The sequence below is a fragment of the Suncus etruscus genome, chromosome 2 (assembly GCF_024139225.1).
Source record: "Suncus etruscus isolate mSunEtr1 chromosome 2, mSunEtr1.pri.cur, whole genome shotgun sequence".
Lineage (NCBI taxonomy): Eukaryota > Metazoa > Chordata > Mammalia > Eulipotyphla > Soricidae > Suncus > Suncus etruscus.
The window spans coordinates 76,729,948-76,747,882 of record NC_064849.1 but is presented as its reverse complement, the minus strand read 5'-3'; the positions used below and the strand labels follow the sequence as shown (position 1 = coordinate 76,747,882).

General features: G+C 31.9%; 1 protein-coding gene across 1 annotated transcript; it reads right to left on the bottom strand.

The window, feature by feature from the left end:
- Positions 1-15,792: 15,792 nt before the first annotated feature.
- Positions 15,793-16,732, bottom strand: LOC126001170 (ras-related protein Rab-13-like). Its single transcript, XM_049768381.1, has one exon. It carries the CDS (start codon positions 16,713-16,715, stop codon positions 16,107-16,109), a length of 609 nt encoding a protein of 202 aa, XP_049624338.1. The 5' UTR covers positions 16,716-16,732; the 3' UTR covers positions 15,793-16,106.
- Between the last annotated feature and the right edge of the window lie 1,203 nt (positions 16,733-17,935).

Here is a 17,935-nt window from a genome sequence, read left to right as displayed (position 1 = left end):
TTAGTAAAGAGTAACACAAACATCAGTTTGTTCTATAGTACAAAAGTTTATGTAAGTTTAGTTCTGAAAGAGAACATTTGAGAATATCCCATTTCCCTTTTTTTCTCCTTATAAAAGAAAGACTTTTTCTTGAGAGCAAATGAAATCTTATTTAATACATACTTTAGTAATGAGGGTACTAGTAGATCACTGGCAGACCTTAGAAATTCTTATATTGACTGTAAGTTGATAGAATGTAAGATGTAAAAAGTGACCATTGTTATTTTTGAATAGAATAACTAGGAATTTTCAAGTATCTTTACTTCATTGGATTTTTTTTTTATCTAAGTCTTAAATAAACCTAATACAGTCTCCACTGTTAAGAAGAAACAGACCATGAGATTAGCAGAAAAAAACTGCCTTTCTCAGTGAATGTCATGAATGAGTCCATGCTCAGAAAAAAAATGTTTCTTGGCCAAAGAAAGACCACTTATCCATTATAAGCAAATGACAGCTATTTTTTAAAAATACATTTCCATGCCTTTAGAATTAAAAGTAAAATGTGCAAAGAAATTTTTTTTCTATAATCATAAAACATTTAGAAATGAAAGCACATTTTTCTCATTACAGTAATGAAACTCTGAAGACTGATGCCTTCATTGCAAAGGCGAAAGACCCAGTATGGTTAGAAGCAATTAGATAGAACAACTTCCCATTTATTTAGAATTATCTGGCTAAAAGTTGTCTTGCTTTTGCTAACCAATAAGTATAAATTTAATAGTTCCATACTTGTTTTCAAACAATTGCTTTTCAACCACTCTTCTGTCCTGGGTTCTTCTCTATGCAACTAGAGACATTAAAAATTTCCATGATAACAGGAAATTAATCAAACTCAGTTCTTTCTCTATGATTGTGAAACAAATGAAGGAAATGTCTTTTCTTCAGTCTCACAAAATACATTGGCAGAAAATTCATGTGGCATAGCTCTTTTGATGTATTTGTTTTCTGAATCTTCTAGTAGTGAACTCACTATCATATGGTGGGTGAACAATTGAGGCTAATATTCCCCTGGCAGTGTTCAGATTGAGAGAAATTAACTTCTAATTTTTCAAATGCCCTAATAATTCTTATATGTTATTCTGAGTTAATAATGGAGGATTCAAGATAGAAGGCTTTAACTTGGCAAGCAGGGATAATTCATGTGGAATTCTATCTGTGCAGTCCCCATACTATGCAGTGATTCTAGGAACTGGACATGATCTACATATCCACCTAGTCTTCCTTTACATTCATGTTACTTACACCATTTATATACAGCATATAATTATTATATTTTTGATCCAAAAGTAATTAGCTTATGTTATCTGCAATTGAATTATTGTTGAAATGTCTTTTAGTTATAAAATGCTATTTTGATTACTACTTATTGAATCATAAGAATTAACTAGGGTTGAGTTAGGGGAAATTTATTATATCAAAAAGACACTTATGGTTCCAAATAAAAACACTTGAAAAATATAATCAGAATTATAATACATGCTATTTTAAAAATATTTTAATGTCCCTTGTCCTTTCTCTCTTAATAAGTCCCATTGTCCTTCCTACATAGTTCAATGGAAAAGTTTGGGGTAGCGTCCCTTGGCTTATTTAGATTAAATTTAAATTGCACTGTTTTATTTTTTCTCCTAATATTTTTAATGTAAAAATGTATGGTTACATATGAAAGATTTATAAGTAAATAGAATCCTATCTTCTTAGCAACAGAGAAAAAAAGATATTGAATAACTCTCATATTAGTTGAAAACTAAATTCTCACTATAACTGCTCCTTCCATACCCAAATAAGGTCACTGGCCTACTTAAAATTTTGGTGAAGTGAAGTTATCAGAAATGAATTTTCTATTTTAAGGTTATAACTTAAACTCATGCCTAAGAAATGAAATAAAAATCATTCAAGTAAAAATGTGCAAAACAATAAATCATATATCTGATCTATTCAAAACCACATTGAATGAAAGTGCATTTTATTTGAACGTGTGTTCTTAAAGCAGAGGTTAGATTAGAGTAGTAAAGGAAACCTTTGAGTTAATATCATCCCTCTAAACAACATTCAAGATTTTGCAGGAGCTGTGTAAGCAGGACAGAGCTTTCCTTTAAATGAGTTTTGATTTTTTTTATATAATTTAAACATGGAATCATTACTACAAAGTTCACTAGTTCCTGATTGTGAGTCATTTAATCTGTATTGCCAGTTTCTAATATTAAAGCTTCTCTACTGTAAATTTATGTAGGTAATTTTAGAACCTTCCAAGATCTTTTCTTCCTATGTATTAATAACGTCACTTATCCATTTCCCAAGCCATTTCCCCTTTCCAGTATTTGATAATGATCATCCTTTGCCTCACTGACTGTTCAGGGAACAGTCTCCCTCATCCAGTCCCTCACCATTCAATGACGCCCAATGTTCTTCACTGTCCTGTCTCAAGTCTTCTTTAATGAGGTCTTGAATTGCAGAGTCCATCAGAAGGTCTATTCCCTGCTGTTCTTTGTTACTTTGAATATCCTTCATTCTCATCCACTTGGGTGATATATATTTTTAATTCTTTATCTTTACTGAGGGATTGTGATGTCTTACTTGGAACCTCTACCTATACCCTTTACACCTTACCAGAATCATCATATGACTCAACTGTTATATTACAGATATTTGCTTAAATTAAATTTCAAATAAATATTACTGATATTTACTCAATTTAATTGAGAATAAAATCTCCACAAAATCTTGTAAATAAATTTCTTTAGAATCACTCTTATAATGATTTCTTACAAAATTTTGATGAATGGACTAACGGATTGTGGTAGACCCATTTAATAGAATAGTCTTCACTCATAAAATGGAATAATGTACAATATATGCTACAAAAATCCATGAATGCTGAAAAATGATGCTAAGTATATGGAATCAAATATTAAAGACCACAAATTACATGATTCTGTTTATGTGAAATAGTAGTACAGATACAGAAAGGAGATAAATAATTGCCAGGTTTTTGAAAAGGATCAAAAAGAACACTTTATAAAATGGGATTTATTTGAAGAGATTATGAAACTTCTGATATTCAACAGTTGTGATGGTTGCACTCCTTTATGACTTTTTTATACACCAAATTGTATACATTATTAGAATGGATTGCATAGTATGTGAATTTAATTTTGATGAAAATATCTGCACCACCCTCAAAATTCTGTTAATAAACTAAATGACTGATAACCATAATTTTATTTTTTTCTTAAAATGTTATAGTATTTCTCCTTAACCTTATCTTTTATTTAAAAATAACACTTTAATATATGTGCACTGAAAAATGACTTGACAAATTCAGATATGTTGGAAGAAGACTTTAAATTTCTGACTCGAAGCTGAAAGTTCCAGAGAGCTTTATGGTCCTCATATTCAAATAAGTATCCTTCGACTCTAATACTGGATGAGCAACATGAAATTAAAAATTCAGTTGCCACTGGGAAATAATGTGTTGGTATTATCACTGAGGTCACTAAATGATCACTTATCATTACCTATAATGAAACTTTTAACAAAGTTGATTAACCAGGCCTGGAACAACAGTATAGCATGCAAGGCACTTATCTTACATGAGGTTAACCTGGGTTTGATAGCAGGCAGGAACTATATATAGTTATATTTATATATATATATATATATATATATATATGTATATATATATATGTGTATATATATATATATATATACACATATATATATATACATATATATATATATATAAATATAACTATATATATATATATATATATATATATATATATATATAGTCTTTTGAGCACTTCCTCCCAGGAGTAAGCTCTGATTGCAAAGCCAGAAGTAACCCCTGAGCACCATAAGATATGATAACCTCACAGGAACAACAACCCATTTAAAAAATAACTGACTAAATTTTTCTCTAAGAGAAGTCATTTTTTTTTACTGTATTATACAAGATGCAAAGCTACCCTTTACTCAAGTGGGCCTTGAGTTCACCATTTAAGGCTCTTATTTGAACAATGTCTTTAAACACAGTTTAAAGAAAAGTTATTAACTAAAACATGGACAATAGCACCAAGATGAATTTGTATTGATTCAATAAATATACAAATCAGCCTCAGTTGGAAGTTAGAGAGAAATTAATACATTGGCATTACAGGCCATATTTCAAAACACTCTATTAGTAGAAATATTTTTTTATAAAACAAAGATAGATAAGCAGGGAAATTGCTTTCACACATGACTGTATCTCACACCCCTAGAATAGATATTGAACCTGACAAAGGCTAAAGATTTCTTTAAAAAAAATGAGAAAAAAGCAATATTTAATTGAATTCCATAAAGACACATTAATGCTACAATGTGTGATCACAGAGTTTATACCTTGTGTAAGAGAGAGATGCCATGTGAGAAATAACAGATAGAGAACTTGGTATTCAGAGTATTGAAGTATATTAAATGAAGTTTCTTTAATGTATTTATTTATTCTCATAAATTTTCACAGTAGCACAAACCCAATCAAATTATTAGATTTTTGTCCCCCATTAACTTGGGTTTATTAGATTTCCCATTTCTTCATCTTTCCATTTGACCATTCTACTTGAAAAAAAGAGGGATAGAAAGAAACCCGTTTTTCAAATGTCATTTTTCAAATAAACATTCTACTCATTTCAAATATTTCCCTGCCCCTCATCCTTACTGCACCATGAATCTAACAGGCTATATTAAATCATGGTGAGTTGGTAAGCTTGTCGCAGTATGTGTGTTAGGAAATGGACTTATAGGCCTATTATCTCCCTAAGATAATTCTGCAGCTGCCTGTGTATAATCTACCTATGAAAAAGTAACATCCTCAGTGACATTGATTCAGCTCATTTCCAGAATCCATGGCAATCTTTTGACAATCATTTCTGTATTAATCTCTGTGTTGATCACTTCAAGCAAGAATCCTACTAGATACTTTTACAAGAATTATTACCCTCAATACCTGACGAATCTCCTTTTCTGCATCATTTCCTTTGATAGCATCTGATGATACTGTTCTATCTTCAAAAAGGACAAAAGTACTTGCTAGTCAGGTTAGCACTATTTTCCCTTGGGCAAGGCTAAAATGTAATAATTATTTAATCTACAACTAAAGTAGCTAATCTACCTCCTCTCCATGTATGCAGAAGCACACACATACATACACACTTCTCTTGGCTGTAAATGTTGATTCATTCAAACTGTATTCAGAGTTGGACCTGAGCTCTCTTCACTCTGAAAGGTCCCTAAATCCATCACAATGGTCCCTGGTATAAGGCCTTCCTTTATGTATTTCATAAGTATATATTTTTCTCTTTAATGTTTGGAATAAACTTTCTCAAGACATTTTCTATGAATTAACAAGATGAACACAACTGGGAAACTTGCAAGAAATGCAGTTTCACAGTGTCCAAGTGAGACCCACTAAATGATAAATTATGAGAGTGGTCAACAGTTTGACCAATGTCTCAATGTGATTCTGAAAACTCTAATTTGAGAATCAGTGGCCTCTGGTAGTTGATTTAGATCAATATTGAAAGAAAAATAAAGGACTTATAAGTATGTTTACAAAGGAGGGACATGTTTTTACAATCATTTTGGTACATATATCTACAAGTTTATATTATATTGTGCTATTTAGGAAACTGGGAGAAAACTATAAACAGGTCCTGGAAAGATAAAAATCAACTCACTATTTCTTTAATTAGAGAGACTCACAGAGGAAGACATGTAATACACAGAAAGAAGTGAAATGAAAGAAAGGAGTGGATTTTGCCAAGCATGTGATGAATATATACACAATTACACTCCTGATTTTAATAGATATAATTTAAACCAATTTCACCAATGATCAAAGTATTAGGGATAGGAGGACAGTGAAAATGCCTGACTTTGTTGGTCTATCTTCCCTTTGAAAAATAGTCTCACTAGACTTGCCAAGTGAACAGACCAGGGGGAGGAGAAATTCTAAATTCCTTTCTTTTGATCTCCATTGGTGATGATAACTTGCTGTGCATACAAATGTATTCCTTTACCGTAATCCTTCTGTAATTATTCCCACCCTTGTGTTTTCCTGAATGTGACATTAAGAAGAAAAAGAAAGAGGAGTAAATGAAAGCAAAGTTTAATAAAATAAATTAAAATTCTAATATTAAAATAATATAAATTAAAATAAAAATGAAAGTGTTTCTTATTGAGAGGAATGACTCTATAATGCTTAGAAATCACTATTGGTTTAACAACTTATTGCTGTTTTCTTGATTTTCTTAATAATTTATGAGTAACAAAAGCCCCACATTATTATTAATATTATTGTTTTTTTCTGAATCTCTCAATTTTGTAGCTGCTACTATTGGCTGAGTATGCTGATAAACTGTGAGGACACCCATGGACTAAAAAAAATCTCAGATGTGAATGTTTGAATAATAATCCGTGTTGACAAGTAACAGAAAAAATCAATAATCTATTTGTCATTAGTAAACAAGAGCCATAAAGTATGTTTAACTCATGTTATACTAAACCTGACAGTAATATTTGATCTTCAGTGTCATCATCCTTCTATAAGGCTTCCATGAGATCAGTAGGTAAGATTCATTCATTCTTGTATTACCTCAATCCTCTGCAGCTACCATGCACTATATGCTTTGCTAAACTCTGGAGATGGCTTTTACTTTGGCTTTTACTTCTTAAAGACATAAAGCTCATTCCCTATGAGAGTCAGAGAATTTAATGACATACAAGATGACAATATAAGTGACCATAACAAGTAGACTAAAGAAAAGTACAATATTGTTCTGCTGTTTTTAAAGATATTGACCTAAGCGAGGTGTTGTCAAAGGGATTCCTTTAAGGAGGTGAGCTTTCTGGAGAAATTAGTACATGATGAGAAGCCCTTCTACTTCAGTAACTTTGAGAAATAGTATTTTTGTGATTCCTGGTTATACTTAAATCATGTACACCTAGGACCTATTTGGCCAAACAATTCCATGACTAGGACATCAATAATCACACTCACAAGAGACATCTAATTTATTAAACATATGATGCTTATACATATTCCTTATTTTACACTAAAAACATCTTGCTCATGCTGAACAGATTAGTAGAATAAATCAAAATATTCCCCTTCTATTAAAAATTGCCAGAGGTTATACCCATTAGCTCCAATGGAAGCTCCTTAATCTCAACAATTTTAGTTACTTTCAACACCAGCAAAATCACAGTGATTAAATTGCTTGTTAATTGTTTGATCTCAGACTGTATTTTAAGAGGGGAATCATGGAGAACAAAATCTGTATATAGGACAATTAATTTATAAAAATTAACCAAGTCCTTGTTTCTTTAATTTGCATGTTGAAGATTTATTCTCTTTTGTTTCCTGCATCAAAATATCCTGACTGAAAAGTCACCAAGACTTATCAAGTACATAGATGCTGTTAAAAACAATGCAATTAAGTTGATGTTTACTCCAGATTCAAAAAGTGCACTCTGATTAGAAGAGATTTGTAGATAAAGATTTATATTTTATCTATTCCATCATTTTATTGTTACAGTAACTATAAAACTAGATTAAAAATTTCAAGCTAAGTAAGTATAGATATTTAAAGTTTTGCATCTCTTACCCTCAATTAATGCAAATATATCTAAAGTCTAAAAAAGAAAGAAAAAACAATCAAATGCAAATCTTAGGTGATTTGTTAAACTTGTTAGCAGTTCAATTAATGTGTCATTTAAACTATCAAGTCGAAACTTAAAAAACAAGAAAAATAAAAACACTAGAACGATCATTTGTGAAATGACTATAAAAACCTGTTTCTGTAGAAAGAGCTCCAGGATTAGATTTTATTTAAGTGGCTCTTTATCAATCATATTTTAATTATTTGCTATAAATCATTTTAGTAAAAGTATCATTTTGTAGAGAAAAGAAGAAAAGAATCGATATTTAAGAAAAGTAAGAAAGCAGTATTATTTAACACAATAAATAGGCTCAAACTAAATAAGATTGCACAGACATAATTATTCACAGTACAGAAAATATCACAGGATGTTTAAAACTTGTATTATGTTTTCATCAATTCTTTTCTCTCTTTTTAATCCTGGGCTGCCTTTCTCTATTATTCAATATCTTTCTTTGTAAATCTTTCAGTTCTATTGCCCTTTTTTGAGTAAGCTTATGTCCTATGCAATTCATCAAGATGTTTTTAGCTCCAGGTACCTTGTCCATACTGAGAAAGGCCAGAATCAGAGAAAGCAATAGTCACTTGAGGAGGATATACTGGTGCCAGGGAAGAGACAAGAAACAACTGAGTTTGAATGTCCCAGACAAGAAAGACCTTGAGCTTGGCTTCTTTACTGAAGGCTGAAGGTTCTGTTTTCAAATAGGTGGTTCTCACCACAGAATGAGCAATTACCTCTCAGAAAGCCAGATTGAAAGAAAAAGTGGAGCTCACTAAAACATAAGTTTAGGACTCACTATCCTAGTATTTTATCACCATGGTATGTGTCCAACTTTAAATATCTGTCCTAATCTACACTATAATTAATTATGCTTATTTTTATTTTTTCTTCTATATTTTTAAAAATAATATTCCTAATATATTTTAAATCATTGAAGATGTATGAAGTTGATAATTTCATACACATTTGAATATTTGGATGTGTGTTCTTTGGGAAGTGCTATCCAGTATGATTCATATATAGTTTGTGACTTATGTAATGTTTTAAACACAATATAGTCACACATAGAAGGTCCTGTGATATTATAGATTTGATAAATTTATTGTAAATTGAATCAACCTAGTATTGAATACTAGAGCTTTGAACATCTTTATCATGTTACTCTTTGTCCTGCATGTTTTTCTCATTGCTTATTGGCTGTAGTATAAACAAAAGTTACACGTACTCATTTTTAAAGCTAGTCAAATATAAATGCATCTCAGTTTATATTTACTTCTTCAAAAATATAAATCTGCTATATGAACATGTCAAAAATATGATCCAATGTTTTATAATTGCCAATATAGAAATAACACCATAGCAGAACACAAAAAAAAAAAAAAGACCAGAGGTAAAAATTGATTCTACTAATTGGTATTTGCCAATTCCTCTAACACCCAACCCCCCTTGCTTCATTGGGTATTTTCTAGCTTAACAACTAACATATTTTGTATATTTTTTCTTAATTAATTTATATTTTACTTGGTTACAAACACATAATACAGGATTTATTCATTTTTTCTCAATTATCCTGTATAAACATAAAGTGTAGTGAGTTGTAGACAACTTGTTATAGTAAAAAAACTTTTTAATATTATTTTACAACACAAATATATTCTCTTATATTCAAATGAAATAAAAATATTGAGTAGTATTTAAAATTTTAATACTTAATCTATTATTCCTGTCATAAAGTCCTATTTGGTTATTCACCACAACTGACTTCTTTAGTCATTGAACAAATAATTCTCCAGTACTAACTACATCCCAGGGACTACTCTACATGCTGGAGATATAGCAGTAAAGAAAGTACACAATGTCTTTTTTTCTAAAGAAACTTACACTCAAGCATAAATAAGCAGGTAAATAAATAATCTGCATAAATAATGCAGATGCTGATAAGTACTACAGCTAAAAATAAAACAAGGTACCTCAGAGATATGGATAGCTCTACCCTTCAATCATTAAAACTTTTATATTTCCAATCATATCACTATGTAATATGTTAATGTACTTAGAGTGCAATATATCACCTAATTTTCCCAAAGAAATTTTGAATGGGGTTGATTTTATTTGTTTAAATTTTGCTTGGGTTTTGGACCACAGACATGCTCAGGATGTGCTACTGTTTTTGTGCTCAAGGTTCACTCACGGGGCTCATAGGACCTTATGCAATGATGATGGGAACTTATGCAAGAATGACTGAGTGCAAGGCCAGAACCTTTTCATAGCTTAAGACTTCAGATGGGAAATTATTAATTATAATAGCATGATAATCAAGTCTCTCTAATGTAATGCTCTGATCCTCAATATAGTTAGTAGTTTTTCAAAGCAGAGAACATTTTAATTTTATACAAAGGTATGACATAGGAAAGAAGTCAGTGAGGAGCAGCATGAGGACTGAGTCCCTCATTCTGAATCAAGGCATGCAGTCAGTCTCTCAAAGTTCAAAAACACAAGGGAATAGATATTCTACCAAAGAAAAATGAATACAACCTTTGCATAAATCTTGTTTCTATCCCAGTGAAACTTCTGTCAGAATGCTGACCTACAGAACTGTAAGATAATAAATTGGTGTTGCCAGTGAAACGACTCCTGATGTAATCAGTTAGCGGTGACAGGAAAGTAATGCAAGATATCTAGAGAGACTTGTATGAGTATGTCCTTTTGCGCTACCTTGCTATAAAAAGTTCTTGATTATGTCATGTTCCGATAGAGTTAAGTAAAGAGTCAAAGTCAGCCATCAACAGATAGGTGGGAAGGACTCTGTCCAGAGGAAACAGTATGTGCCAATGTCAAAGGCAAAAACTTGCTCAGATCTTGAAGAACAGCAAGAACATCATGAGTGCAACAGAAAACTACAGATAATGTAGTGAGCTGCATCAAACCAGGTCTTTCTAACATATGGCATCTCATTCAGTTTGAGAAGGAAGATCCTGTAAAGTAGTTCTGCTTGAAGGGGATCCTATAAAATTGGGAGAGTAAAAAAACATGTTCTAGCATAGAATTTTTTAAGGAATTTTACTTTTCTTGCAAAGAGACTATAGGAAGACTAATCTGAGGAAGAAGCTTGGAATATGAACAGGAACTTGTTCAAGATTTTGACCACAAGGACGAGTTGTTGAGAAATAGTCCAATTTGGGGTATATTTCAAAATTAAATAAAACAGAGTTTTCTGATGGACTGATATTCACCATAGGGGAAATGAATGAGAAATGAAAAATGAAATGAGAAAAATTTCAGAGAGCTGAAGAAAATATTAGTTTGATGACAACCCATATACTTAATTGCTATCAATAACCATTCATTACTTTTATGTACTTTGCATTCTATTGAATTTAAGTCTCTTATATTAGCTTCAATGTGGCACAAAACTATGATTGCTTCCACTAATTAAAAAAAATGGAATTATACTTTAAAGAAACCATCAGCCTTTTCCGCACTTGAGTCACCAGCACTGTGCAATTACCTCAAAGTACCCAGTCTTCAGTATTTCAGCAAATCCTAATCACTGTGCAAACTATACATTCTTCACTTGAGTAGTTTCTCATGAAACCTTTCTGAGATAAAACCTAATTTGAAAATCTAAATAAGAAATATTTTGCAGGTGTATGCAAATTCATGGAGAAGGGATTTCAGGATTATTAGATTCTGTACTTTGATTTTTCTCAGCAAAAGCAACTGGTTCCCATGGGATTTTTTGTGGAAATGAGTACTTTGCGTTTTTTTTTATGAAGTCTGAAATACTAAACATAACTACATTGCTTTCACTAATTCAAAAATGCTAATATAGACTATAACTGGGTAGGATGTTTATTTTGCATGCAACAGGCCTAGGTTTGAATTTTGGCATTGCTTTTGGTTTACTGAACCTCACCTGGAGTAGGTGTCTGTTTTTGCCATAGAACTATCAGCCAGCCCAGCAGGCTCAGAATTGCCAGACATAGATAACAGATAACCTAAGACATAGATAACAGATAACCTAAGATAACTTGCATTTAAATAATATAATTGAAAGTAAATCTGAGTAAGCTTTCTCTAATTCATAGCAGTAACCTTAATGAGCAGAATAAAATAAAACTTAAAGAATTTAAGTAACAATGTAAATCTCTGTAATTATTATTGTTATATAGATATAGTACTTTACTTTTTACTTTTAATTTTGTTTTGTTTTGACTCTTTTGACCACATCCAGCACTACTCATGGATCCCTCCTTGCTTTTTACTGCTGGAACTCTCCTGGAGATAACCAGGAGACATATAGGATGCCAGGGATTAAGGCTGGGCAGGCCTTTTGCAAGACAGATATCTACTGACACTAGTCTCAGAATGTAGTATTACTGAACAATTCTAATTCCCTTTTATTATTATTGAAAGATAGTAAAAAGAAATAACATTTATTAATATGTATTTTGAATACTATAATTAAAGTTAAAATATATACCAGGAGTTTAGAAAAATATTGGGGGAATACACTGGGAAGAGTTCAGGGCTTACTTGTCTCTCATTCTTTATGCTGCTCTGAGGATCAGCTACTTGCAAGGCAAGACCTTTAAAACCTGTACTATTACTCCAGCCTAGAAACTCTTGTTTGTTTTTTTGTTATGGGTTTGGGTCACATCTGGCAGTTCTTAGGGGTTTCTCCTGGCTCTGAGTTCAAAAATCATCTCTGGCAGGCTCAGGGGACCATATGAACTGCCTGGGATCCAACCCGGATTGGTCACCTACAAGACAAACTTACCCTACCCACTGTGCTATTGTTTAGGCCCCCACCCTAGAAATTCTCAACTAAAAGAAAAGCAAAAGCCTGTAATTGGGTCTATGATTTTTTTGAAGGAAAAATTAGGTCCTCACATGATTGTTTGTGTTAAGATTGTCCTTTGCAGTAACATAGATGGTACAGTGGGTAGAGCACTTGCCTTGCATATAGAAACTTGGGTTCAATCCTTAAGTTCCTCCTACACTATCCCCCATAAGTGATTCATGAGTGCAGAAGCACGAGTAAGCTCTGAACCCTCAGTTGACTCTGACTCTGCAAAAAAAAAATTGAAGTTTGATTTTGTTAAGTAGTCATATAATCTAGGTAAATTCGTTAAATGTGCATGAAATTAATGCTAGAGAGTTGAAAAAAGAGAAAAGAATATTCTATTAAGTAGTAAATATAATGTTAAAGCCAGTTAAGACATGAACTACTTAATTGATAATGATAGAAATGCCCTAAAACAAAGAACAATTGTTCTTTCTGTATTTAATATAGCCTATATAATAAGTTTACTGTAAAAATAATTGTAGTCTATATAATTGAAAATCCTATAAATAGTAGATCAAAACTATTATGCCAAAATAATCTGTCAAAATTATTAGTGGCATTTCACTTTAAATTTTTAACTAATGGTTGCTCTATTTAAGTTTATTTCCTCACCAAAATTACATCATAGCATTGCTCATTTTAATACATTTACTACATTTTTGATTACATGTTAAGCTGCCTATTTTTACTAATTACTATTTATCTATCACTATAACTAATGAAGATTTTTCTTTTTCTTAGAGCAATCATTTGAAAAAAGACTAATTGTCATATTTAATAGTGGTCTCTGATCCTGCTATCTTTACTCTCAGTTATGTTATAGGAATTGTCTTGTGATGTATTAATAATTCACTTTCTAAATCATGAATCTTTAGATTTGGTTTCCTCCTTTGGTTCCCTAGTTTCTTTGTATGAGTGTTGCTAAAACTGAATCAGAAAATAATTAATTCTTGATATATATTAAAATGTCAATTTTTAGCAACATTGAGACTTGTCAGTAGTAGATACTTAAACATTTATTTTTCTTTGAAAATACTCACAGCAGTAGGAGCATATAGATTCACATGTCCTTCCTAGTTTAAGACTTTCTTAAATTAGAGTTCTATGTCTGAAATAAAGAATTGAGTCTGTATAAACCTATGTGTGTGCAAATCATGATTATTTCTTTCTAATACTTGTCTGTTCACTCTGTAGGCTTTTTACTTTTGTCTTTTGTGTAAGAAAGGACTTGTGATCTTTTTACAAATGTCCATTTATTCTCTCTTGACCTCATTCTCCAACTTTAAGAAAATAAATATGCACATTCTAAAGATCACTTTCCAAGGTTATGATACCAACTTTTATCTGATAGATGGAATTTACAAGACAGTGGAAAACAAACCAATGACCTCCATGTATTGTTTTAATATATAGTGACTACACAGATTCAAAACCAGTTCCTTATGTATTACACAGAATTATTGCATCTTTGTAGACTGCAACATCTTTGACAAAGGTTATGGCACATGAGTTAATGCAGAGAAGCAAAGAATATTTCATCATGATAATTTTTTCTTGAAATAAAATTCTAAAATATGGTTATTTCTAGTTCAGGATATATTTCAATTCCCCAAAGAGTTTTATCTCTTATTTACAAAAAGCACAATAGAGCACAGAATAATAATTTCATAGTAAAACTAGAACAATAGAGAATTTTTATGAAGGTTTTTTTTTTTTTCTCAAAGCACAAGCATTAACAGCAAAGAATTTTAGGGAGTATAAGCCCTTTATTTTTTATATTTAAACAGGAAGGAAACTAGGAGTTTTGGTTCTTGTTCCTTTATTTTTACCGCTTCCTTAAGAAAAGAATTTTCAAATCTAGATTCTGAAAGTTTCTAATGTGATGTACTAAAAAGAAGTAGGAGCATTAATGAAGACCTGTGGGAGATTATTAACTGAAGCTCCGGAGATTTGGAGGTATTTGTTTGTTTGTTTTACCTATGTTTCCGTTTTAAAAATCTACACAGTTAAGAATTCAAGAGACTAATTTGAAACTATTATTTATTATCACACTATAAGAAAAGTCACTTTTGAACGCAGAATCTTTTCCAGGAGTAAAGTTATTTTCAAATACATTATATTCCTAATATCCATATGTACTCAAGCTAATTATTGTTTTGAAGGGTTAATATAAGTAAAAATAATTTGAAATATTTTCCCAAAATTATTTAACAAAAAAAGTATTTGAAGGCATTTTATGTTTATATCCTTGGAAAAATTTTCTTCTAAGACAAGTTCTTATAACTATTGTTTAAATTGCAGAATATTATTAAAACAATCTGTCATGTAAAGATCACCAACTGACAACATTTTATTTTATATTTTTAGTTGTTGGGACACAACTGGGTCTACGCAAGAGTTACTTTTAATTTATCTTAATCAGGGATCACTTCAACAATGCTTTTGTAAACCAATGTTAGAGATTAGAATCAAATTGAGGTCATTTGAATAAAAGGCACTACCTTGAGCCTTGTACTACTTTTTCTACCACAACATACTTTTTCTTTGATTTTCAAAATCGGATGTGTGGTTCCATGGTGTAATGGTTAGCACTCTAGACTCTGATTTGCAAAATTAGAAATATTTAAAAATAGTCTATTAAAAATTTAAAAATCCCAACCAATGGTTACTAAATATTAGCAAATTATATTAACTTCTGTGTAAAATATAATTATGCTTTGCTGGTTAAAAAGTAACAAAGAATTTGGATATCAAATTCTATGAAAATGATAAATTAAAAAATGATAAATTGCTTATGAAGACATAGAAGAGGACATCAGGAAATAACAAAATATTTTATACTCAGGGATTGGATGAATTACTACTGATAACTATGTTTCTTACAAACATATTATGTTTCTTACAAACACTATACAAATTCATTGCAATTTTAATTAAAATTTTGATAACATTTTCCAAATAATTTAAACAAACACTATAAAGAATGTAAGTATAAAACTCCAAGGAAGCCAAAAACATTCTGAAAAAAGTAGTTGAGAAGTATCACTTTTTCTGACTGAAAACTATTCTGTAAAGTGATAGTAATCAAAAAGGGTTGGTACTTATCTAAAGATAGGATGACAGCTCAATGTACCAGAATTGGGAAGTCAGTGATAAACCTTCAACTTTTATTTTTTTTTATTTTTTTTTTAACAGAATAAATCAATGATTTATTTACATTTACATTTGTCCTGGAAACCCAGGGCAGGCATGAGGCCAGGGACCATCTGCCCTTTCTCTCTTCTCTTTCCCAACCACCTTCTCACCTCCCTTTTCACATTCTCTTTCCTTTCCTCCTGATTTCCTCTCTCCCCTCCTTCCTTCCCTTCTTTTTATCTTTCCTTTCTCTGCATTTCCCCACCTTTTCTCCATCTACACACCACCACACCCAACACTCCTTGTCCCCTGTCCCAGTCCTTGGTTCTCCAGCCTCCCTCAGGTCAAGTCTCCAGATTTGGGGTCAGGAGGCGCACAGAGGCCATCAAACCAGGGAACACTTGCTGCTGTTCTTCCTGTCACAAGTTTTCAGCTCAGTGTTGGAAGATTTGTTATTTCCCGACCGCCGGCTGACAGATTTAAGCAGGATGTCCCGGGCCAGAGATCTAAAGGCCTCATCCACGTTCATACTGGACTTGGCACTTGTCTCGAAAAAACGAATTCCGTACTCCTGAGCCAACTTATCAGCCTTCTCCTTCTGCACCTTCCTCTTGCCTTCCATGTCACACTTGTTCCCCAACAAGAGACGCTCCACTCCAGCTGATGCATTCTCTTTGATGCTCTTCATCCAGTTCTGAATATTCTCAAAGGATTTCTCGTCTGTGATGTCATATACGAGGATGATGCCCATGGCTCCTCGATAATAGGCAGTAGTTATTGTCTTGCATCGTTCTTGGCCAGCTGTGTCCCAGACTTGCAGTTTGATCTTCTTTCCCTCTATATCCACAGTGCGGATCTTGAAATCAATCCCTATGGTGGAGATGTAAGTACTGTTGAAGTTGTCCTCTGCAAAGCGGATGATCAGACACGTCTTGCCCACGCCCGAGTCCCCGATGAGCAGCAGCTTGAAGAGGTGGTCGTAGGCTTTGGCCATGGCGGAGTCTGGGGGAGCCGGGGATAAACCTTCAACTTTATAGACAATTACAATAAATGCATTGGGTGAATAAACTGGAGCAAAGAATGCCTCTTTAGCAGGCAGATGGTGCCTTGAAAATGAATAAACACATATAAAGAAAGGAAACTGAATGTAATTTGTACACTATACACAGAAAACAAATCAAAATTAATTAAAAATATAGAGATAAGACAAGAAATAATAATATGTATTGAGAAAAATATAGTATCCTGCAGGATCTAGTTAGCAAAAGGGTATGGTATTCAATGACTACATTCACTGGCAAAGAAAAACAGAACAAAACAACAACAGAAGTGAGAGTATATGAAATTAAAAAATTTCTTCATGTCAAAAGAGACTCAGAAAAAAATAATAGACTTAATTTTGTCCTGATAGGCTAGGGAAATATATTTATTCTCAGTGTTTCAGAGCCAGAAATATAGCATGGAGGTAAGGCATGCCTGCATGCAGAAGGACGCAGTTCAAATCCCAGCATCCCATATGGTCCCCCAAGCCTGCCAGGAGTGATTTCTGAGCGTAGATCCAGAATTAACCTCTGAGCGCTGGTAGGTGTGACCCAAAAACCACATATATATATATATATATATATATATATATATGTATATTATATATAATATGTATATATTATATATATACATATATTATATATATACATATAACATATATAAATAAATGTTTCAGTGTTTCATATTAAGGACTAGCAGACAGAATATATAAATTATTTATAAGGCTCAGAAAAAACCTCAATAATCTCAATAATCTCATTTAAAAATTGAAAGAGATTAATAAATACAATTGCAAAGAAAATATATAGATGACCAATAAGCCTAAGAATTGCTCATTATCTTTTAGTATCAGTAAAACATAAATTAGAATGACAAAGAGGTGTAACCTCACACCCCTAAGAATAGTCTATTCAAAAGAATTAAAAAGAAAAAGAACATGTTGGTGTGAATATAGTAAAAAATGAATCCTCATTAATTGCTATTTGAGATAACCTAGTCCAGCCTCAAAAGCAATAATTTGAAGATTTATCCCAAATCCAAAGGATTAATAGCACTCCAATTTGACCCAGCTATCTCATTTCTAAATTTATCTAACCCCCAAACACAGAAACGTTAATTTGAAGATAAATATGCACAATAATATTTATTGCAGTTCTTAGTAAAGGAGCCAGA

Coding starts and splice junctions, on each gene's coding strand:
- LOC126001170 (XM_049768381.1), bottom strand. CDS start 16,715: ATGGCCAAAGCCTACGACCACCTCTTCAAGCTGCTGCTCATCGGGGAC.